Source organism: Panthera tigris, chromosome A1, assembly GCF_018350195.1.
Source record: "Panthera tigris isolate Pti1 chromosome A1, P.tigris_Pti1_mat1.1, whole genome shotgun sequence".
Classification (NCBI taxonomy): domain Eukaryota; kingdom Metazoa; phylum Chordata; class Mammalia; order Carnivora; family Felidae; genus Panthera; species Panthera tigris.
This window is the reverse complement of record NC_056660.1, coordinates 85,071,657-85,097,128: the sequence shown is the minus strand read 5'-3', so window position 1 is coordinate 85,097,128 and position 25,472 is coordinate 85,071,657. Positions and strand designations below refer to the sequence as shown.

At 34.0% G+C, this 25,472-nt stretch overlaps 1 protein-coding gene across 1 annotated transcript; it reads right to left on the bottom strand.

The window, feature by feature from the left end:
• Window positions 1-23,081: 23,081 nt before the first annotated feature.
• LOC102954600 (olfactory receptor 2AJ1-like) lies at window positions 23,082-24,020 on the bottom strand. The gene has a single exon (XM_007092946.2). It carries the CDS (start codon window positions 24,018-24,020, stop codon window positions 23,082-23,084), a length of 939 nt encoding a protein of 312 aa, XP_007093008.2.
• Between the last annotated feature and the right edge of the window lie 1,452 nt (window positions 24,021-25,472).

The following is a 25,472-nucleotide window of genomic DNA, read 5'->3' as shown; positions in this document are numbered from 1 at the left end:
ACACTTGCAAGCAGCTACTGGACTTTTAATGTCTCCATAGTTCTGCTCTTTCCAGAATATTGTCTACTTGGAATTACATAATATATATAGTCTTTTTAGACTGGCTTCTTTCGTTTAATAATATGCATTAGAGTTCTTCCACGCTTTTTCATGAATTGATAACTTATATCATTATATCACTGAATAATGTTTCATTGTTTGGATGCACCCAAGTTTATCAGGTCATCAAATGAAGAACATCCTGGTTGTTTTCAGGTTTTTGGAATTCTAAATAAATCTGCTATAAACATCATGTGTGCATTTTTGTGTGGACACGTTTTCAAGTAATGACTGCTGGATTGTTATAAAATAAGTTTCACTTATTTATTTAAAAACTATCAAACTACATTCCAAAGTGGTTCTTTCATTTCTCAACCCTCCCAGAAGCAAATGATACTTTCTATCATGCCACATCTTCACCAGCATTTAGTCTTGTTAGTGTTCTGGATTTTGACCAAGTAGGTATGTAATGATATCTTATTTCTGTTTTAATTTGCATATCCCTGATGACATATAATGTGAACTATTGTTATATATGCTTATTTTCAATTGTTTATCTTCTTTAGTGAGGTGTCTATCAAGGTCTGTAGCCTTTTTATTAATTAAGTTATTTTCCCCATTGTTGAATTTAAGAATTTTTGTGTATTTAGAAAACATTTATCAGATGTGTCTTTCATAAAAATTTCTTTTTTTATGCTTTTTAAATTTTTTTTTAATGTTTATTTATTTTTGAGACAGAGAGAGACAGAGCATGAACGGGGGAGGGTCAGAGAGAGAGGGAGACACAGAATCGGAAGCAGGCTCCAGGCTCTGAGCCATCAGCCCAGAGCCCAACGCGGGGCTCAAACTCACGGACGCGAGATCGTGACCTGAGCTGAAGTCGGACGCTTAACCGACTGAGCCACCCAGGCGCCCCTATGCTTTTTTTAAACAGATTTTCTATGAGTCTGGTGCTTGCTTCTCATTCTTTTGATTTTTTTTCATACAGCATATGTATTTAATTGTAATGAATTCCAATTTATCAATTTATTTTAAATAAGTTATGCCTTGGCATTTTTACCTAAAGGCCATTGTCATACTCAAGATCTTCTAGGTTTCTCCTAGGTTACCTTCTAGGAACTTTGTTGTTTTCCTGTTTTACATTTAAGTTTATAATCTATAATCTGTTTTTACATTTAAATTAATAATCTATTATAATCTTTAAGTTAATTTTGGTGGAGGATATGTGTTTGTCTGATTTATTTATTTATTATTTACTTGCATCATGATGTCCAGTTGTTCAAGCATCATTAGTTGCAAAGACACTATTTGCTCCATTGTGCTGCCTTTGTTTCTGTAACAAAAATCAGTTAACTATATTTATGTGTGTCTATTTCTGGACTCTATATTTTATACCATTTATTTCTTCATTTATTCTCATAGCAAACCACCTGTCATGATTCCTGCAGCTTTGTAGAAATTCTTGAAATTAAGTAGCATCCATCATCCAACTTTGTTTTCTTTTTCAATATTGTGTTGGCTTATCTAAGTTTTTTTGCTTTCCACATAAGCTTTATAATTGTTTTGTCAATACCCATGAAATAACTTGATGGGGATTTCTATTGGGATTCCATTAAATCTATAAATCAAAATAGGTAAAACCACCATTTGACAACATTAAGTCTTCCTATCCATGAACATGGAATATATCTCCTAAAGAGACATACAGACTAAAAGCTGTATGGATGAAAAGGAAAGAGAAACATTTTTCATGCAAATGGACATCAAAAATAAGACTTGGTAGCAATACTTACATCATAAAAACTAGATTTAAACCAATGGCTATAACAAGAGATAAAGAAGGGCACCGTATCGTTTATATCATAATAAAGGGGTCTATACAACAAGAAGATCTAACATTTATAAATATTTATGGCTCCAAAATAAGAGCATACAGCTATATATATATATATATATATATATATGTATATATATATAAAATTTAAAAACAAACATAAAGGAGCTCTTGATGATAATATAATAGTAGGGATTTTAATACCCACTTACAGCAATGAAGAGATCATCTAAGCAGAGAATCAGCAAGGAAACAATGGCTTTGAATGACACATTGGACCAGAGGGGCTTAACATATATACCAAGAACATTTCACCTTAAAACAACAGAATACACATTATTTTCAAGTGCACATGGAACATTCTCCAGAATACGTTGCATTCTAGGTCACATATCAGACCTCAGCCAGTACAAAAAGACTGAGATCATACCAGGCCTGTTTTCTGACCACAAAACTATGAAAGCTGGGGGACGCCCGGGTAGCTCGGTCAGTTGAGCAGCCGACTTCGGCTCAGGTCATGATCTCACGGTCTGTGAGTTCAAGCTCCGTGTCAGGCTCTGTGCTGTCAGTTCAGAGCCTGGAGACTTCTTTGGATTCTGTCTCCCTCTCTCTCTCTGCCCCTCTCCCACTCACATTCTGTCTCTCAAAATATGAATAAATGTAAAAAAAAAAAAAAAAAAAAAAAAACTATGAAAGCTGAGGTGAACCAGAAGAACAATTTGGAAAATGTAACAAATACATGGAGGTTAAATAATATCCTATTAAAGAATGAGTCGGCTAATCAGGAAATTAAAGTAGAAATAAAAAATTTTTGTGGAAACTAATGAAAAGGAAAACACCATAGTCCAAAACTTTTGGGATGAAGCAAAAGCAGTCATAAGAAGGAAGTATACAGGTCTACCTCAAGAAGCAAGAAAAAATCCAAAAAGCAACCTAATCTTATGACTAAAGTATATAAAAAAAGAATATTTGAAACCTAAAGCCAGAAAAGGAAGAAATAATAAGGATTAGACCATAAATAAATGACATAAAAACAAACATGCAAACAAACAAACCAGTAGAACAGATCAATAAAACAGGAGCTGGTTTGGGGCTCCTGGGTGGTTTAATTGGTTGAGCGTCCGACTTTGGCTCAGGTGATGATCTCACGGTTTGTGGGTTTGAGGCCCATTTCAAGTTCTGTGCTGACAGCTCAGAGGAGCTTGCTTCAGATTCTGTGTGTGTCTCTCTCTGACCCTCCTTGGCTCATTCTCTCCATCTCTCTCTCTCCCTCTCTCTCTGTCTCTGTCTCTCTATCTCTCTCTCAAAAATAAATAAATATAAAAAAACCAGGAGCTGGTTTTTGAAAAAGTTAATAAAACTGATAAATCCCTAGTGAGGCCTATCAAAAAGGAACTGGAAAGTATTAAAATATAGAAAACCACAAATTAGAGAGGAGAGATAATAACCAACACCACAGAAATACAAACTGTAAGACAATATTATGAAAAATTATATGCCATCAAATTGAATAATCTGGAGTAAATGAATAAATTCTTAGTAACATATAAATGACCAAAACTGAAATATGAAGAAATAGAAAACTTGATCGGACCAATAACCAGCAAACAAATTGAATAAGTTATCAAAAGTCACCCAACAAGCAAAAGTCCAAGGCCAAACGGCTTCACAGGGGAATTCTACTAAACAATTAGAGAAGGGTTAATACTTATTCTTCTCAAACTATCCCCAAAAATAGAAATGGAAAGAAAACTTTCAAACTCATCCTATGACACCAGCATTGTGAGAAATCAAATAACTGTCCTGGTTAAGGAGATTACACTGCTTTTTGGCCTTGCTGAAAACAGCTGACCAGTGTCTAGTTAATGTGTATACAGGGTTGAGTCCCTCCTGTGATTATGAATTCCTTAGACCATGTTATCTATGGAATATCTTATCTTGTTCTTCACCCTACATGTGTTCTTTTGTACTCTGGAACACCTTGTTTTTTGCAAGCTTTCTATATGTTCTTATTGGCATTGCACAATGTTTTCCCTATAATGTATGCTTAATAAATACAGGAGCTTGAAAGTGGCTCAGGGAGACTTCCCTTAGCTTTTCTCTCACCTCTCTTGACTTATGGAGTCTTGAGTAATCCTTTCTGCTGCCCTCAGCTTTGTTGGACAAAACCAAAAGCTGAATCCACAACTGGGGACCATGACATGATAAGCTGAACTTGCAATTGGTGACTTTAAAGATAGTAAAAGGGAGGAACTCATGTCTAGGTTGATGTCTAGCAGTGGTAATTATGGAGAATGTATGAAACTCTCCAACCGCATATCCGTCTTGTAAACATTGCTGGATAACTGATGACTTATGTCCCTCCAATATAGGTATTGGAATTAAGTGATAGGGAGGAATAGGGATAGGAGAAAGCTGGCGAGGTTGGTCATCCTTAATAGTAGGAGATGCTGTAGGAGAGGTAGGTGTTAGGCTTTCTTTCTTAATTTGTTCCTTCTTGGAGATACATGTAATGGACATAATCACGTACAGACTAAACTCCAGGTCACTAAAATGAAAGCAGGAAGCTTCTCTCCTTTTTCATGTTTTCTTTTTAAAAATTTTTCCACTTGTTCCCATAGATCTAAATAAACTGTACCATGGCTGCGGAACCAGAGACAGGTGTCTCATATTGTTCATAACAATTTACTTAATTGATCTTTCATAACATTACACCGAACCCCATTAAAAACTGCTGTAAAGTTTTTAGATATAATAGCTATTCCTTTGTCATTTTATGGCCCATGGCAAATAAAGAGAAAAGAAATGCTCTCAGTGAAACCTAGACGTGTTGGCAACTATCCCAAGCAGGTACTTCTGTACCTAAGCCTTTCTCTCAGATCTCTTGACTTGTGGGGTCTTGAGTACTCATTTCTGCCATCCTTGGCTTTGCTGGACAAAGCTGAAAACTGAACCCACAATTGGTGACCCCAGCATTGTAAGCCAAACCTGCACAGCAGGTTTGCACAGACAGAAACTCCAGTAAAAAAGAGAACTACAGGCCGACATGCTTGATGAACGTGGATGCAAAAATTCTCAACAAAATACTAGCAAATCAAATCCAATGTCTTTCATCACAACCAAGTGGGATTTATCCTTATGTTGCCAAGTTGGTTCAATACTTGCCGATCAACGTGGTACATGACCTTAACAAAAGAAATGATAAGAAGCATATGCTCTCCTCAATAGATGCAGAAAAAAAGCATTTGGCAAAGTACAATATCTATTCTTGATAAAAAAAGAAAAAAAAAACTTAGCAAATTAAGGATAGAGGGATCATATCTCAACATAATAAAGGCCATATATGAAAAACACACAGCTAATATAATCCTTAATGGGTGAAAAACTGAGAGCTTTTCCTTCATGATCAGGAAAAAAAAGCTATCCACTCTCACCACTCTTATTTAATGTAGTACTGGAACTCCTAGCACAGCAACACAAAGCAATAAAAGTCATCCAAATCAACAGAGAAGAAGTTAAATTTTCATTATTTGCATATGCTACTATACTCTATGTAGAAAACCTGAAACATTCCCCCCCCCAAAATAAATGTTATAAATGATACATGAAGGACATAAAGTTACAGAATACAAAATTAGTGTATAGAAATCAGTTGTACTTAGGGGTGCTGGGGTGGCTCAGTCGGTTAAGTGTCTGACTTTGGTTCAGTTCATGATCTCGTGGTTCGTGGGTTCGAGCCCCGCATCAGGCTGTGTGCTGACAGCTCAGAACCTGGCGCCTGCTTCGGATTCTGTGTCTCCTTCTTTCTTCCCCTCCCCCGCTCGCACTCTGTCTCTGTCTCTCAAAAATAAATAACATTAAATATTAAAAAAGAAAGAAAGAAATCGGTTGCATTTGTATACACCAATGATGAAGCAGCAGAAAGAGAAATTTGATTTACAATGGACCCCAAAACCGTAAGATACTTAGGTTAAATCTAACTAAAGAGGTAAAAGATTTGTACTCTGAAAACTATAGAAAGCTTATGAAATAAATTGAAGAAGACAAAAAGAAGTGGAAATACATCCCATGTTCATGGATTAGAAGGACAAATATTGTTAAAATGTTTATACTATCCAAAAATGGACATATTTAATGCAATCCCTATCAAAATACAAGCATCATTTTTCACAGTAGTAGAAAAAAACAATACTAAAGTTTGTATAGAACCACAAAAGACTGAGGATTGCCATAGCAATCTTGAAAACGAAAACCAAAACTGAGGCATCACAATTCCAGATTTCATGTTATACTACAAGTCAGTAGTGATCAAGACACTATGGTACTGGCACAAAAACAGATACATAGATCAACGGAACATAACAGAAAATGGCCCTACAATGCTATGGTCAAATTATCTTCAACAAAGCAGGAAAGAATATCCAATGGGAAAAAGACAGTGTCTTCAACAAATGCTGTTGGGAAAACTGTACAGCAATATGAAAAGAATGAAATTGGACTACTTTTTTACACCATAGACAAAAATAAATTGAAAATAGATGAGAGACCAAAATGTATGACAGGAAACAATCAAAATCCAAGAGGACAATACATGGAGTAAACTTTGATATGGCCTTTACAACTTCTTACTAGATATGTCTCCTGTCACAAGGGAAAAAAAAAAAAGGAAAAATAAACTATTGGGAATTCATGATACAAAATGCTTCTGCACCATGGAGGAAAAAATAAACAATGGAAGAAGGTATCCTTGGGAATGGAAGAAGATATTTACAAATGACATATCTGATAATGGCTTAGTATCCAAAATATATAAAGAACTTATAAAACTCAACACCCAAAGCCCAAATAATCCAATTAATAAATTAGCAGAATACATAAATATACATGTTCAACATCACTCATCTACTAGGGAAATGCAAATCCAAACTACAATGAAATATCACTTCCCACCTATCAACACGACTAAAATTAACAGCAGATATTGGTGATGATGTGGATAAAGGGGAATCCTCTTATACTATTGGTAGCAATGCAAACTGGTGCAGCCACTCTGGGAAACAGTATGGAGGTTCCTCAAAAAATTAAAAAAAAAAAAAATAGAACTGCCCAACAATACAGCAATTGCACTACTAGGTATTTACCCACAGAATACAAAAAAATACTGATTCAATGGAATGCATTCAACCTCATGTTTATAGCAGCATTATCAATGATAGCTAGATTACGTAAGGATCCTAAATATGCATCAATTGATGAATGGATAAATAATATATACATAGATATTATATATATTCTTATATTATAAATAATATATAATATATATTATATATTATAAATATATGTTATAAATATATATATTTATGTTTTACATTTAATATAATATATTTATATTATAAATATATATATTATTCAGCCATAAAAAAGACTGAAATCTTGCCATTTGCAACAACCTGAAAGAAGCAACAAAGTGTTATATAAGGGAAAGAAGTCAGTCAGACAAAGACAAATACTAATATGATTTCACTCATATGTGGAATTTAAGAAACAAAACAGATGAACATAGGAATAAAAGGAAAAGAGATAGGCAAATCATAAAGAGCTTCTTAAATATACAGAACAAACTGAGCGTTGCTGGAAGAGAGGTGTGTGTGTGTGGTTTAAATGTGTGATTGGTATTAAAGAAGTCATTTGAGATGAGCAATGGGTGTTATGTATAAGTGATGAGTTGGTAAATTCTATACTTGAAACTGTTGTATTATTATGCTGTATGTTAACTAACTTTAATATAAATAAAAACTTGAAAAAGAAAAAGATTTGATTATTTTTTGGCCTGAATATACATATATAGATACATATATTATACCTATATGCAATGTATATAATGAATATAATATATAATGAATACATTATATACAATAAATATAAATATATAAAAAATATGTATATAAATTATATATATGTTAGGCACAAAATTCAGACATAAAAAAGAATGAATTTTTTCTGTTTCAAGTTTTATTTATATTCAAGTTAGTAAATATACAGTCTAATATAATAATATTTTAAATATATAATATAAAACATTATACATAATGAATACATTATATATAATAAATATATTAAATTTAAATATTTTAAAAATACATAGATATTGTATATTCACTATATATTATATATTACTTTATGTAATATACATAATAAATATGAATGATAAATATGAGATTTAGAAAGAAAGATAGGTAGATAACACTTCATGCATTCATCTATAAATGGGCACTTGGGCTGCTTCTATAATTTGGCAATTGAAAATGTTTCTATAAACATAGGGGTGCATATACCACTGAATTAGGGTTTTTGTATTTTTGTGGTAAATTCCCAGTAGTGTAATTACTGAATTTTAGGGCAATTCTATTTTTAAATTTTGAGGATTCTCCATACTATTTTCCAAAGTGGCTGCACCAGTTTGCATTCCCACCAACAAGGTAAGAGAGTTCCCTTTCCTTGACATCCTCACCAGCACTCATTGTTTCTTGTGTACTTGCTTTTAGCCATTTTAACAGATGGGAAGTGATATCCCATGGTAGTTTTGTTTTGTATTTCCCTAGTGATCACCGATGTTGAGCACCTTTTCGCGACTGTTACCAAATGTACATCTTCTTTGGGAAAATATCTATTCATGTCCTCTACCCATTTTTAATTGAATTATTCATTTTGGGGTTGTTGAGTTTTACAAATTATTTGCATATTTTGGATACTAACCCTTTATCAGATATGCCATTCACAAATATCTTCAGCAATTCATTAGGTTGCTTTTAGTAATGTTGATTATATCCTTCAATGTGCAGAAGTGGCTTTTTTTGTTTCTTTTTTGTTTTGTTGTGGTTTTTATTCTGATGTAGTCCCAGCAGTTTATTTTAGCTTTTATCTCCATGCTTAAAAGACATATATAGAAAAATGTCGCTGCAGTCGATGTCGGAGACATTAGTGTCTGTGCTCTTTTCTAGGATTTTTATGGTTTCATGTTTCACGTTTAGAATAATCCATTTCAGTTTATGTTTGTGTATGGTTTAAAAGAGTTGTCCAGTTTTATTTTTCTGCATGTAGCTGAGCAGTTTTCCTAGCACTCTTTTTTGAAAAGGCATTATTTTCCCATTGCATATTCCTTCTTGCTTTGTCAAAGATTGATCATATTACTGTGGGTTTATTTCTGGGTGTTCTATTCCATTGATCTATGTGTCTGTTTCGTGTCAATACCATACTGTCTTGATGATTACAGCTTTGTAATACAACTTTACGTCTGGTAAAATTTTGATACCTTTAGCTTTGCTTTGCTTTTTCAAAATTTCTTTGAATATTCAGGGTCTTTTGTTATATTTCTGTGAATAATGGCGTCAGTATTTTGATAAGCATTGCACTAAATCTGTAGATTGTCTTGGTTAGTATACACATTTTAACAATATTTATTCTTTCATTCCATAAGCATGGAATGTCTTTACATCCTTTTGTGTTATTGTCAATTCTTTTAATCAATGTTTTATAATGATCAGAGTACAGCTCATTCACCTGTTTGGTAAGGTTTATTCTTACGTATCTTATTATTTGTGGCACAATTACTAATGGATTTTTTTCTTAATTACTCTTTCCTAATTTCTGATGCTTAATTATTGATATATAGACATGTAACAGATTCCTGGACATTGATTTATTTATCTCTGTGACTACCAAATTAACTGATCAGTTTTAATAGTTTTTGGTGGAGTCTTTAGGGTTTTCTATACAATGTATTCTGCCATCTACGTATAGTGAAAGTTTTACTTCTTCCTCACCGATTTGGATGCATTTTATTTCTTTTTGTTGTCTGCTGTAGCTGGGATTCCAGTACTATTTTAAATAAATGTGATGAGAAAAATCCTTGTCTTGTTCCTGACATTTGAAGGAAAACTCTGTTTTTCTGTATTGAGTAGGATATTTCCTGTGGGTTTTTAATATATAACCTTTATTATGTTCATGTATGTTCCTTCTGAACCCACATTGTTTAGGTGTCTTATTATAAATGAATGTTGTACTGTGTTGAATGCTTTTTCTGCATCTGTTGAAATGATCATATGGTGTGTATCCTTTCTTTTATTTATGTGATGTGTCATGTTAATTAGTAAATTTGAAACATCATTCCACACTGGAAACAAATCCCACATGACCATGGTGAATTACATTTTTAATGTATTGTTGGATTCTATTTGCTAGTATATTGTTGAGGATTTTTACATCTATGTTCATTAGAGATATTGGCCTGTGGTTCTCTTTTTAAAGGTCTTTTCATCTGGTTTTAGAATCATTGTGATACTAGTCTCATAGAATGAATTAGTAAGTTCTCCTTTTTGTTCTCCTTTTTTCTTTTTATTTATTTTTTCTTTTTTTTTTGAGGGGGGGATAGTGTTAGAGGAGTAGATATTAAAATGTTCTTCTTTAAATATTTGGTATAATTCAACTGTGAGGTAATCTAGCCCTGGACTTCTGTTTACTGGAAATTTTTGATATTCATTCAAAATATCATTGCTGATAATTGGTCTGTTCAAATTTTCTATTTCTTCTTGCTTCAGTTTTGTTAGGTTTTATGTTTCTAAGAGTTTATCAATTTCTTCTGTGTTGTCTAAGTTGTTGGTATGTAGTTTTTCATAATATTCTCTCACATTTATTTTTTGGTTGTGTAATTGATCGTGATTGTTTCCTCTTTCTTTTGTGATTTTTCTTATTTGAGTCTGTTCTTTCCTTCTCTCTCTCTCTCTCTCTCTCTCTCTCTCTGTTGAACTGGATAGATGTGAGCCACCCAGGCGCCCCCTGTTATGTTGTTTATTTGAAGTCTTGCTTGCTTGCTTTGAGGTTGTCTGCATTGCTCTAAACTTCCTTCTAAGGACAGCTTCTGCTGCAAACCAAGTATGTTTTACTTTTTCTTTGATTCCATGTACTTAAAAAATGAGATTTTTAAAATATTATTTATTTTAATTCAAGTTAGTTAATGTACAATGTAGTATTGGTTTCAGGAGCAGAACCCAGTGATTCATCACTTTCATATATACCACCCAGTGTTCATCCCAACAAGTGTTCTCCTTAATACCCAGCACCCGTTTAACACACACCCCACCCACCTTCCTTCCAGCAACCATCAGTTTATTTCTGTATTAGAGAATGTCATATGGTTTGCCTCCCTCTCTGTTTTTTCTTTTTCCTTCCCTTCACCTATATTCATCTGTTCTGTTTCTTAAATTCCACATGAGTGAAACCATATGATATATGTCATTATCTAACTGATTTATTTAGCTGAGAATAATACACTCCTATTCCATCTATGTTGTTGCAAATGGTAACATTCCATTCTTTTTGATTGCTAGGTAATATTCCGTGTGTGTGTGTGTGTGTGTGTGTGTGTGTGTGTACCATATCTTCATCTATCTAGTTGATGGACATTTGGACTCTTTCTAAAATTTGGTTATTGGTGATAGTTCTGTTTTAAACATTGGGATGCATGTGCCACTTTGAATCACAATTTTTATATCCTATGGAAAAATACCTAGTAGTGCAACTCCTGGGTTGTAGGGTAGTTTTATTTTTAATTTTTTGAGAAAACTCGTACTGTTTTCCAGAGTACTTTTATCAGTTGGCATTCGCACCAGCAGTGCAAAAATATTCCTCTTTATCCACATCCTTGCCATCATATGTTTGCTGAGTTGTTAATTTAAGAAATTTTGACAGATGTGAGGTGGTACATCATTGAGGTTTTGATTTGTATTTCCCTGATGATGACTGATGTTGAGCATATTTTCATGTGTCTGTTAGCCATCTCAATGTCTTCTTTGGAAAAGTGTTTATTTGTGTCTTTTGCCCATTTCTTCTCAGGATTATTTGTTCTTTGGATGTTGATAAGTTCTTTATAGATTTTGGATACTACACCTTTATCTGATATGCCATTTGCTAGATGGCCTTTTAGTTTTGTTGATTGTTTCATTCATTATGCAGAAGGTTTTTATCTTGGTCAGGCCCAAGTAGTTCATTTCTGCTTTTGTTTCCCGCACCTTCAGAGACATGTCTAGAAATAAGTTGCTCAAAGAGGTTGCTGCCTGTTTTCTCCTTAGAATTTTGATGGTATCCTGTCTCATATTTAGGTCTTTAATACATCTTGAATTTATTTTTATGTATGGTGTAAGAAAGAGGTCCAGTTTCAATCTTCTACATGTTGCTGTCCAGTTCTCCTAGCAACGTTTGCTAAAGAGTCTGTCTTTTTTCCATTGGATAGTCTTTCCTGCTTTGTCAAAGAGTAGTTGGCCATACATTTGTGGGTCGATTTCTGGGTTCTCTATTCTGTTACACTGATCTATATGTCTGTTGTTGTGCCAGTACCACATGGTATTGTTGATTACAGATTTGCAATATAGGTTGAAAACTGGAATTGTAATGACTCCAGCTCTGGTCGTCTTTTTCAGTGTTACATTGCATATTCAGGGTTTTTTTCTGGTTCTATACAAAGTTTGTAATTCTTTGTTCCAGCTCTGTGAAGAATGCTTGTATTATTTTGATAAGGATTGCACTGAATGTGTAGATTGTATTGGGTTGTATTGACGATTTAACAATATTTGTTCTACCAATGCATTAGCATGGAATGTTTTTCCATTGCTTTGTTTCTTCTGAAAATTCTCTCATAAGCTTTCTATGGTTTTCAGGGTACAGATCATTACCTCCTTGCTTAGGTTTATTCCTTGGTATTTTATGATTTTTGGTAAATTCTAAATGGGATAAGTTCTAAGTGGGATTAAATGATTTCTCTTTCTGCTGCTTCATTATTTGTGTACAGACATGCAATCAATTTGTGTACATTGATATTATATTCTGCAACTTTGCTGCATTCACATATCAGTTCTAGTTGTTTTTTGGTGTAGTCTTTTGGGTTTTCCATGTAGAATATCATGTCATCTGTTAAGAGTGAAAGTTTGACTTCTTCTTTGCCAATTTGTATGCCTTTCATCTCTTTTTGTTGTCTGATTTTTGAGGCTAGGACTTCCAGTACTATATTGAACAACAGCGGTAAGTGTGGACACCCTTGTCCTGTTCCTGGTCTTAGGAAGAAATCTCTCAGCTTTTACCCATTGAAGATATTATTAGCTGTGGGTCATTCATATAAAGCTTTTATAAAGTTAAGGTATGTTCATTCTTCCCTACTTTCTTGAGGTATTTTATCAAGAAAGAACGTTGATGTCAAATATTTTTTCTTCATCTATTAACAGTATCATATTGTTCTTATCCTTTGTTTTATCCATGTTGTGTATCATGATGATTGATTTGAAAAGATGGAATCAGCCCTGCAGCCCAGAAATGAATCCCACTTTAAAATTGGTGAATAATTCTTTTAAGGTACTGTTAAATTTGATTTGCTAGGATCGTGTTGAGAATTTTTGCATCCATGTTCATCAGGGATATTGGCCTGTAATTCTTATTTTTAGTGGGGGCTTTGGTTTTGGAATCAAGGTAATACTGGCTTCCCAGAATGAGTTTGGAAGTTTTCCTTCCATTTCTCTTTTTTGGAACTGTTTGAGAAGAATAGGTATTAATTCTGCCTTAAATGTCTGGTAGAATTCCCCTGGGCGTCCATCTAGCCGAGGACTCTTATTTGTTGGGAGATTTTTGAATAACTGATTCAAGTTTTTTGTTGGTTATGGGTCTGTTCAAATTTTATGTTTCTTCCCATTTGAGTTTTGATAGTGTGTGTCTAGGAATTTGTCCATTTCTTCCAGATTGTCCTGTTTGTTGGCACATAATTTTACGTAATATTCTTTTATAATTGTTTTTATTTCTGTGATGTTGTTTGTGATCTCTCCTCTTTCATTCATGATTTTATCTATTTGGGTCCTCTGTGTTCTCTTTTGATAAGTCTGGCTAGGGACTTATCAATTTTGTTTCTTCTTCAAAAAAACTTTTAGTTTCATTGATCTGTTCCACCATTTTTTTTTGTTTGTTTGTTTCTATAGTGTTTAATTCTGCTCTAGTCTTTATTTTTTCACATTTTCTGCAGGCTGTGGGTATCATATGCTGTTACCTTTTTAACTCCTCTGGTTATAAGGTGAGGTTGTGATTTGGGGATTTTTCTTGCTTTTTAGATAGGGTTGAATTGCAGTGTACTTCCCCTTAGGACTGCCTTTGCTGTATCCCAAAGAGTTTGGACTCTCATGTTTGTGTTTTCATTTACTTGTGTGTATTTTTTTTATCTCTTCTTTAATTTCCTAAATAATCCATGGGGTGCCTTGGTGGCTCAGTTTCTTGGGCATCCGATTTCAGCTTAGGTCATGATCTCGTGATTTATGAGTTAGAGCCTCACATCGAGTTCTGTGCTGACAGCTCAGAGCCTGGATCCTGCCTCAGATTCTGTTTCCCTCTCTTCCTGACCCTCCCCCACTCACATTCTATATCTCTCTCTCTCTCTTGTAAATAAATAAAAATTTAATAATTAAAAGAAATCCTGGTTAATGTATTCATTCTTCATAAGGATGTTCTTAAACCCAAATGTATTTAAGGGCTTTCCAATCTGTTTTTTCTTGTGGTGATTTAAGGTTTCCTGGCATTGTGACCTGAAAATAAGCATGATATGATCTTGATCAGTTAGTCCCTGTTGAGACCTGACTTGTGAACCAGTATGTGTTCTATTCTGGACAATGTTCCAAGTGCTCTTGGAAAGAATGTGTATTCTGTTGCTTTAGGATGAAATTCTCTTCATGTATCTGTTAAGGCCATCTGGTCTAGTATGCCATTCAAAGCCAGTGTTTCTTGTTGATTTTCTGCTTAGATGATCTGTCCATTGTTGTAAGCGACGTATTAGAGTATCCTACTATGGTATTATCAATGATTATTGATATTATGTTTGTGTTATGTTTGTGATTATGTTGTTATGTTTGTGTTATGTTGTGATGTATGGTATTATGTTTGTGATTAATTGATTTATATATTTGCATACCCCCAGTAGAGGGCATAAATATTTATAATTTTTAGACCTTCTTGATGGATAGACTCCTTACTAATGATATAATTCTCTTATTCTGTTGTTACAGTCTTGTTTTAAAATCTAGTTTGTCTCACATAAGTATGGCTACCCTGGCTTTCTTCTGATGTCCATTAGCATCATAGATGGTTTTCCACCCCTTCACTTTCAATCTGCAGGTTTCCTTAGGTCTAAAATGATTCTCTTGTAGTCAGCATACATGTGGACCTTGTTTTTTTAAATCCATTCTTATAGCATTTTTAAGTTCATCCTAACTAGTCCTTATGTCTTTGATGTCTGCACAAAGGTTTCTCTGGTGCCTTCTTTGTTTTTTTGTTTTTTTTGTTGTTGTTGTTGTTGTTTTTTGAAGCTCAGCTAGTAGTCTTATGACTGTTGTTATAAATTTTTGTTCAGATATATCGTTAATGTGTTTTGAGCAAGTCCTTGGCCGTGATTTCTTCTTGACCTTTCTTTGGGGGAGAATTCCTCCATTGTTTTTTTTTTTTTCATTTTGGTTCAGTTTCTGTCCTTTTTGTGTGTTTTAACAGCTTGTTATGGTTTCTACACCTGAGAGTACTATTGTATTAAAAGGGGATCATACACTTTTGAGGTCCTGGCCCTCCAGGAAGTGTTTCTGGTACATGCTGTGTGCACTTTGCTTTTGCATGTTGGCTTCTCTTTCCCACTGGTCAGTCCTCTGCAGAGTTCCTTCTCGCTTGCAATGGTGGAATGTTTGGACCTTTAAGTAGGTGTGCTTTCATTGTTTATTGAAGTAGCCCTGGAAAATAAAAAGGTGGGGAAGTCTGAAACCATAAAAAGAAAAAAAAAAGGGAAGGGAACAGACACAACAACAACAACAAACAGAGATTCAAAAATCTATAAGGCTTATTTCCGAGGAAAAAAAAAAGAAAAAAAGAGGGGGCAATAAAAGAGAAAAGAAGGAAAAATAAAAATTAATAATAATAATAAAGCCTGAACCACCCTCCCAAAAAAGATTAAATGACAAAAAAAAAAAAATCAGAAACTATGAGCCTGATTCAAAACGAAAATAAGGGGAAAAAAAGAAAAACAGAAAGAGTTGTCTGTTGGTGCCTGGGGATGGTGGCTTTTCTGGTCTGGAGGAGAGGCTGGCTGAAGTGGCTCAGAGTCAGTATTTCCCCAGTAAATAAGCACTTGTTAGACACGGAGTAACTGGATTTGGTAAAAGTGGGTCTTTCCTCCTCAAGGGCCACTATGTTGCTCTCTGAAGTCCCAGCATGTTGGTGTTGGAATAAAATGGCATCCCCTCATCTCTCATTTCCAGACCAGGGATCTCAACCCTCAATGTACATCATAATTAATGGTCTATTCATCAAGAAAATCTAATAACTGTAAATATTTATGCCCACAACTTGGAGCACAGAATGTATAAATAAATTAATAAAAAGCATAATGAAAGTCATTAACAAGAATACAATAATTGTAAGAGACTTTAACACCCACTGATAACAATGGACAGATCATCTAAGCAGAGAATCAGCAAAAATCAATGGCTTTGAATGAAACACTGGACCAGATAGTCTTAACAAATATATTCAGAACATTCCATCTTAAAAGAGCAGAATACACTTTCTTCTCTAGTGCACATGGAACATTCTCCAGGATACATCTCATAGTGGGTCACAGATCAGCCATCAAGAAGTACAAAAATATTGAGATCATATCATGCATATTTTAAGACCACAAACCTATGAAACTTGAAGTCAACCACAAGAATAAATTTGGGAAGCCCATAAATACTTGGAGGATAAATAACATCTTACTAGGAAATAAATGGGCTAAACAGGAATTTAAAAAGGAAATAAAAAAGTACATTGAAGCAAATAAAAATGAAACTATGGCAGTCCCAATTTAAGATGCAGCAAAGGCCCAAGAGGGGAGTGTATTGCAATACAGACCTCCCTAAAGAAGCTAGAAATATCTTAAATACACAACCTAAACTTACATCTAAAGGAGGTAGAAAAGGAACAGCAAATAAAGCCTAAAGTCAGCAGAAGAAGGAAAACAATAAAGATTAGAGCAGAGATAAACAACATAGAAACAAAACAAAAGGAAAAAAACAGTACAAAATATCAACAAAATTAAGAGATGATTCTTAGAGGGGCACCTGGGTGGCTCAATTGGTTAACCACTGGACTTCAGCTGCAGTCATGATCTCATGGTTCATGGGTTCAAGCCCCACTTTGGGCTCTGTGCTGACAACTCAGAGCCTGGATTCTACTTCAGATTCTCTGTGTGTGTCTCTCTCTGCCCCTTCTCAGTTCATGCTCTGTCTCTCTCAAACATAAATAAACATGTAATTTTTTAAAGAGATGGTTCTTAGAAAGAATTAATGAAATTTGTAAACCCTTAATGAGACTTATCAAGCAGAAAACAGAAAAGACCCCAATAGATAAAATCACAAATGAAAAAGAGATCATAACCAACACCATAGAAGTACAAAAGTATAAGAGAATACTATGAAAAATTATATGCCAACAAACTGGACAATCTGTAACAAATGGACAATTTCCTATAGACTGACAGACTACCAAATCTGAAATCGGAAGAAATAAACAATTTGAACACCCATAACCAACAAATAAATTGAATCAGTTATCCAAAATCTCCCAAGAAATAAACTCCAGGGCCCGATGGCTTCCCAGGGAAATTCTACCAGACTTTTAAAGAAGAGTTAAAAGAGGTTTTTCCCAAACTATCCAAAAAAAAAAAAAAAAAGAAAAAAAGAAAAAGAAAAAGAAAGAAAGAAGAAAGAAAGAAAGAAAGAAAGAAAGAAAGAAAGAAAGAAAGAAAGAAAAAAAAAGAAAGAAAAAGAAATTGAAGGAAAACTTCCAAACTCATTAGATCCAGCATTATCTTGATCCAAAACCAAAGACCCCACTAAACGGGAGAATTAATTACAAGACAATATCCCTGATGAATATGGATGCAAAAATTGTCAACAAGATACTCCCAAATTGGATCCAGTAGTACATTAAAAGACTTATTCACCTTGATCAAGTGGAACTTATACCTGGGCTGCAGTAGTTCAATAGATTCAGAAAAAAAGCACTAGATGAATGTAGTATCCTTTCATGATTAAAAAAAAGTGTTAAATAGGTATAGAAGTATCATAACTTAAAACAAATTTATATAACAATCTCACATATAACTTTAAATTCAATAGTGAAATATTTTTCTCTAAAATCAGAAACAAAACAGAGGTGCCCATCCTTACCAATCCTATTCAAAAGGTAATGGAAATCATAGCCAGAATAAACAAACAAGGGGGGAAAAACATCCTATTTGCAACAGAATACGTAATATTTTATTTGTTTGCATATGTTGTAAACTTATATACAGAAAATCCAAAAGAGTCCACCAGAAACTTATTGGAATTAATCAACAATTATAGTAAAGTAGTTGAATACAAACCAACTTAGAGAAAATATTTGTGTTTGGGTGCCTGGGTGGCTCAGTCAGTTAAGCATCTGTCTAGATCATAATCTCATAGTTTGAGTTTGAACTCCGTTTTGGGTAGCACAGAACACGATTGGGATTTTCTCTCCCTTTCTCTGCCCCTCCATAGCTTTCTTGCTTTCTCAAAATAAATAAATAAAATTAAAAATAAATTATTTGTATTTGTATAAACAACAGAACATTAAAAAATAAAGAAAAAATCTGATTCATAATTGCATCAAAAAGAATTCAAACCTTTGAAATACGCTTAACGAAGGAAGTTAAAGGTCTACATATAAATGAATGTAAGAGTTTTATTTAAAAAATGATGAATATACAGGAGCTACTGGGTGGCTCAGATGGTTAACTGCCTGATTTTTGGCTCAGGTCATGATCTCCCAGTTCCTGAGTTCAAGCCTCACATTGGGCTCTACGCCGAAAGTACAGAGATTGGTTGGGAATTTCTCTCTCTCTCTCGCTCTCTCTCTCTCTTTCTCTATCTCTCTGCCCCTACCCCACTCACACATGATCTCTTTCTTTCTCTCTCTCTCAAATAAACATTAAAAAATTAAAAATTAAGAAAATTAAAAATGAATATACAGAAAAATGAAAACATTTCATTTTACTGGGTTGGAAGAATTAATATTGGTACGTATTCATCATACTAATAGCTATCTATAGATTGAATGCAATTCTTAAAAATTCCAATAACATTTTTCATAGAAATAGCATAAGTAGTTCTAAAATTTGTATGGAGACAGAAAAAACAAATAACCTGCTTAAGCAATCCTGAGAAACAACAAGAATGAAGGTATCATAGTTTCTGATTTTAACCTATACTACAAGTTTGTTGTAATTTGTATTTGTAATTTGTAATTTGTTGTATTTGGAAATACAAATAATGCTATAGTCACAATAGGGCATGGGTATAAAAATAGAAACATAGACCAATAGAACAGAATTGAGAGTCTAGAAATAAACCCTTACATATATGGTCATCTAATATTTAGCAAGGATTCCAAGAATATTCAAAGGAGAAAAAAGAGTCTCTTCAATAAATAATATTGAGAAAAAATTATAGCTTTGAGTAGAAGAAATTGGACCCCATATTATGCCAGCCATAAAATTTAACTCAATACATGTTAAGGGTTGAAATATACTATTCCAAACCATAAAACTCCTAGAAGAAAATATAAGACAAAAAGCTCTGATCTTTGGCAGTGTTTCCTGGGTACAATACCAAAAGCCCAAGCATCAAAACAAAAAATGAATGTGATTACTAAAACCCTTTTGCATAACAAAAGAAACAACCAAGAACATAAAAAGGCATCCTACAGAATGGGAGCATATATTTGCTAATCATGAATAATAGGTAATATACAAATTATTAAAAAAAAAAAACTAATTCAGCTCAATGGCAGAAATAAATCTTATTAAGAAGTTGGCAACAGAAGTGAGTAGACATTTTCCAAAAATGACATACAAATGATCACCAGGTGCACAAAAAGATGCTTAATCACTAGTCATTAGTATAAGAAATGTATAGCAAAACTAGAATGAATTTCACTTCACGTGTTAGATTGGCTATCATCAAAATGACATGAGATAACAAGTGTTGGCAAATATATGGAAAAGGAAATCCTGGTGCTGTGTTGGTGGGAATGTAAATTGGTTCAGCTGCTACATTATGATCCAGCAATCCCAGTTCTGGGTTTGTATCAAAGGAAAACAAAAACAGAATATCAAAGATATAGACCTCCCATGTTCACAATAACCTAGACAATAGAGACAACGTAAGTGTCTATAAATGAATGAATAAATGGATGATGGGTGGATGGATGGATGGGTGCATGGATGAATGAATGAAGAAAGAAGATGCAGTATATGATATTTATGGTGTGTGTATATAGAATACTTATTTAATATAAAATATTCAGTTAATTTGATATAATAAAATGAATACCTCATTATATGTAGTCTAATTTTCATTACTGATAAAATCATATGAATTAATTTTTCATTAAGAAACTTTTGTGGGGCACCTGGGTGGCTGAGTCAGTTCAGTGTCAGACTTCAGCTCAGGTCATGATCTCACAGTTCATGGGTTTGAGCCCTGTGTTTGGCCCTGTGAGTATAGCTCAGAGCCTGTAGCCTGCTTAAGATTCTGTGTTTCCCTCTTTCTCCCTGCCCCTTCCTCACTCACACTCTGTCTCTCTCTCTCAAAAACAAGTAGACATTAAAAAAAAATGTTCCTTTGCAATAATTTTTAGAATAAAATGGTAAAAATTTTATAAATATAAATCTATGTGCATATATAAGACATAATTTTAAAGATTCACTTATTTAATACTATGTATTTCCTTCTAGCACAGGATGAGTACTTTCATTTTACCACAATTAATGTATATATACAAGTGTATGTATACATATTTCTCACTTCAGTAACAAAGGTTTCAAAACAAACTATTGAATGAACATTGAGTATTTAAAGTAACGTTTGGAAATTTTTCATTCGTTTTTAGAAACTTCCAGGAGAGGGTAAAGTGATACATATAGCTGTATTAGTCATTGATTTAATGTAATGATGAAATTTTGCTTCCCAAATTCCCTCTTAATTAAGCTTGAAAGGAAGCGAGAACAAAAGTTGCTCGTGCTTGCTAGACTGTTTTTGGTCCCTCTCTACATCTCTTTCTCTGTACAGAAGCATAGCCCTCTGGCTCAGATTTTCACAATAAAAAATGATCCAGAAGTACTAAGACAAAGATGCAATGGGTGCATGGAGATTCTTACATGCAGTACTTGCTAACATTATTGTGTAAGAAAACATGGGTCATGGATTTCAAAATTAAGTGTTTTCACTATTTAGAATCCATATTAATAGAAATTGAATGCTATTTTTAAATAACTTTTAATAAATGTTATTCATAGTAATTTTATTAACTAAATATTTAATGCATGAAATATATTAAATGTATTACATATGTATTCTTGTATTAAATTACACACTTAGTAATATAAATAATACACACTGAACCAATACTTTAAATTATAAAAATGCATTAATTGATTTTTCTGTTTTGAGACATAGTTGATATAATTATACTATACTTAGGTGTACAGCATAATAATTCGATATATATATATATATACACACATATATATAATATGTATATAGTAAAATATTATCACAAAAAGTTTAGTTACCATCTATAATCACCCATAGTTACAATTCATTTTCTTCTGATGAGAACTTCTAAAACCTACTCTGTTAGCAATTTCCTATGTACAAATGTACAATAGAAAATTGTTAACTAGAGTCACCATGCTGTTCATTACATTGCAGAACTTACTTACTTTTTAACTTATAAATTTTATAACTAGAAGTTTTTACCTTGTGAACACTTGCACCTATTTTGTCTACATTTTTATGCATTTTTGATAGTGGGTTGTAATATTGGAATTATATTTTACTCTCTCATGAAATACAAAAGTTCTATGAAAAGGTGTCATAGACTCTGGGTCTTCAGTTCTTTCTTGTCCAGCAAGAAAGTGGGACACAGGATTAAAAATGCAAGAGATGGCTAATGTCCAGGAGAAGACAGAAGCCCTGATTAAGGGTCTTTGCTCCGTTTTTATTAGGATCAGAAGGGTTATAAACATGGTGATAGACATGCACAAAGAGACAATGAAACTGAACATTAACTCATGGGCATGAGGGAAAGAGGGTTTTGAAAATATGTGGGATTAGAGGTTTGGGTTAATACAAAACAAAATCCTGGCACCTGGGAGAAGGTTGTTTACAGCACATTCAGTGAGGCCCTATGTCTTTTTACCTAAACTGGCTTAGGGGAGGAAATATACAGAGCATACTACCTCAGGGTCAGCAAGGCACCATTCTTTAGCTCCACTATGGGCAACTTTGCCCTGCAGTCACTATAGCCCTATTTACCTGTTTACCTAATTTTATCCTCCCTTCCTGTGAAAGCAGCTTTCTGCTATAGTACTAAGTTGGGGGACACTTCTGCCCTGAATACCTAATCTTGTTTACCTCATCTTGGATGTTTTGATCATGAGACTCCCTATTCCTACACTTTTGTCCTACACTGGGACCTTTGCCTCATTTTGCCTATTCTTATTTACCTAATCTTGTTTACCCAAACTTGGGTGTGTACACCCTATGACTTTCTAATTCTTTATGCCTTTTTAACCCATCAATGCAGGCTCAGGGAATTCCTAAGCTTATTCCCCACACAAAGGTAGGTAGATCCCATAAAATGTGACTGTATTATAAAAGATAATTTTTTATAATTTCTTAGAATTTTAGAGGGAAGGCACAATATATTTTTAGATGTATGTGTTTATTTAAAAAAATTTAAATGTTTACTTATTTTTGAGAGAGAGACAGAATGCAAGCAGGTGAGGGGCAGAGAAAGAGGGAGACACATAACCCAAAGCAGCTCCAGGCTCTGAGCCATCAGCACAGCGTCTTATGTGGGGCTCGAACCCACAAACCACAAGATCATGACCTGAGCCAAAGTCAGACACTGAACCAACTGAGCCACCCAGGTGCTCTTAGATGTATGTGTTTGTGAAACTTTATTATTATCAGGGTTTTGGATATATCCACTTCTTTCCATGCTTAATGGTATAGAAACTTATTTTGTTTCTATATTAATATAGAAAATACACACTTCAAGTATTTTTCTTACTATTTTAATGGAGAAAGTTAGTTTTGAGCATATTTTTCATTGCCTCAAGGACATCTTTATTCCTAAAGCTGTAGATTATAGGGTTGAAGGTAGGTGTGAGGATGGTATAGAATATTGCCAAAGACTTGTCCTGGCCTGGAGTGTGGTATGATTTGGGTCTCATGTATGTGAAAATAAATGGCCCATAATACATTGTGACCACCATCATGTGGAAGGAACAGGTAGAAAATGACTTTTTCCGTGCTTCTGATGATTTCATTTGAAATACAGTAATGAGAATTTGGACATAAGAAGCAACGATTAGGGAGAAAGGGACAAGCAGAAAAATTAAGCCACTTACATAAATTCCTCGTTCATAGAGTGTTGTGTCCACACAGGACAACTTCAACATGGCAGGGACTTCACAGAAAAAGTGATCAATAGCTCTTGAGGCACAGAAGGGAAAGTGGAGTGCATAAGCTGTGTGGACTATGGAGTTGACAGTCCCAATAAGCCAGGACCCTCTAGCCATGACAATGCAGACATAGTCATTCATAAGAATGGGATAGTGCAATGGATGACAGATGGCTACATAGCGATCATAAGACATTGCTGCCAGGAGAAGGCACTCGCCACCCAGGAGAGTGAGGGATAGAAATACCTGGAAGCCACAACCTACAAATGAAATAGTTCTGCTGCCTGACAGAAAGTCAGTGACCATTTTGGGAACAATGTTGGAAATATGCAAGATGTCCATAAAAGAGAGATGGCTCAGCAGGAAATACATCGGAGTGTGGAGTCTTGAGTCCCTGAGGATAAGGAGGATCATGACTGTGTTTTCTGTTACAGTCATAATAAAAATGATGAATATAAAGGAAAAGAAAACTAGACTTGATTGAGAAGAAGAGAAGAGTCCCAAAAGAATAAAATCACTGGTGAAAGTGTGATTTTCATGTCCCATCATGAACGTCTCTCTTTTTCCTAAAGTAGAAAATAAAATAGAGCTAAAATAGAGTAGTGTAAATATTAAACTCATTTACATTTAGATGCACAATAAAATGAGAGTTAGTGATGCATATTTTGCAATTAAAGTTAATGGAATGTCAACCAGTTTTTGAAGTGGGTTTTTTTCACAACACGGTCATTTATTTGTTTGAATCAACTGATGATATTGAGTACATTGAGTGAGCTATTTACTCCATGTAGTCTCATAGTCTCAATTCCATATTCTTTATTTTGGTTCAATCTTTGTCAAGTGTCACCTTTTCCAGGAGACCTAACTGTAAACACTGTTTTTTCTTTCTTTCTTTCTTTCTTTCTTTCTTTCTTTCTTCTTTCTTTCTTTCTTTTTCTCTTTCCTTCTTAACTGTGTTTCAAATTTTTATTTAAATTATAGTTATTTAACATATAATGTAATACTGGTTTCAGGAGTAGAAATTAGTGATTCAACACTTACATATAACACCCAGTGCTCATGATAACAAGTGCTCTCTTATTACCAGTCACCCATTTAGCCCACCCTCTATTCACCTTCCCTCCAGCAACCCTCAGTCTGTTCTCTATATTTAGGAGTATTTTATGGTTTGCCTCCTTCTCTCTTTTTTTTTTCCCTTCCCCTATGTTCATTGTTTTGTTTCTTAAATCCCACACATTGGTGAAATCATATAGTACTTGTGTTTCTCTGACTTATCTTGCTTAGCATAATACACTCTAGCTCCAAGCACATCCTGGCAAATGGCAAGATTTCATTCTTTTTGAAGACTGAATGATATTCCATTATACTTATATGCCACATCTTCGTTATTCATCAGTCAATGGAAATTTGGACTCTTTCCATAATTTATTTTTTTTAATTATTTTAATGTAATGTTTATTTATTTTTGAGAGAGAGAGAGAGAGGAGAGAGAGAGAGAAAGAGATACAGAGCATGAGCAGGGGAAGGACAGAGAGAGAGGGAGACACAGAATCCAAAGCAGGCTTCAGGCTCTGAGCTGTCAGCACAGAGCCTGACAAGGGGCTTGAACTCACAAACTGTGAGATCATGACCTGAGCCAAAGTCGGACACCTAACCGACTGAGCCACTCAGGCGCCCCATCCATAATTTAAAATATCAGTATCAACACCCAAACCCCAACTACCATATTTCTCTGCTCTCTTTGATGTATTTTGCAAATCAAATTTCATCTTCTATATATTAAATAAACTTATGAAATACATTCCTATTTATTGTGATTCTAACCCACCAGAACTTGAATTTCCCAATTGGAAACTTTCATTAGAACTCTGTATTAGATGAATGGCTACCACAATGCTTGGTAGGTTGTAGATGCTGAATAATATATTTTCAATACATTAGTAAATGGATAGAATATGGAACTCAATTTTCTGTCTCATTTTTATCTGGATAAAACTTAAA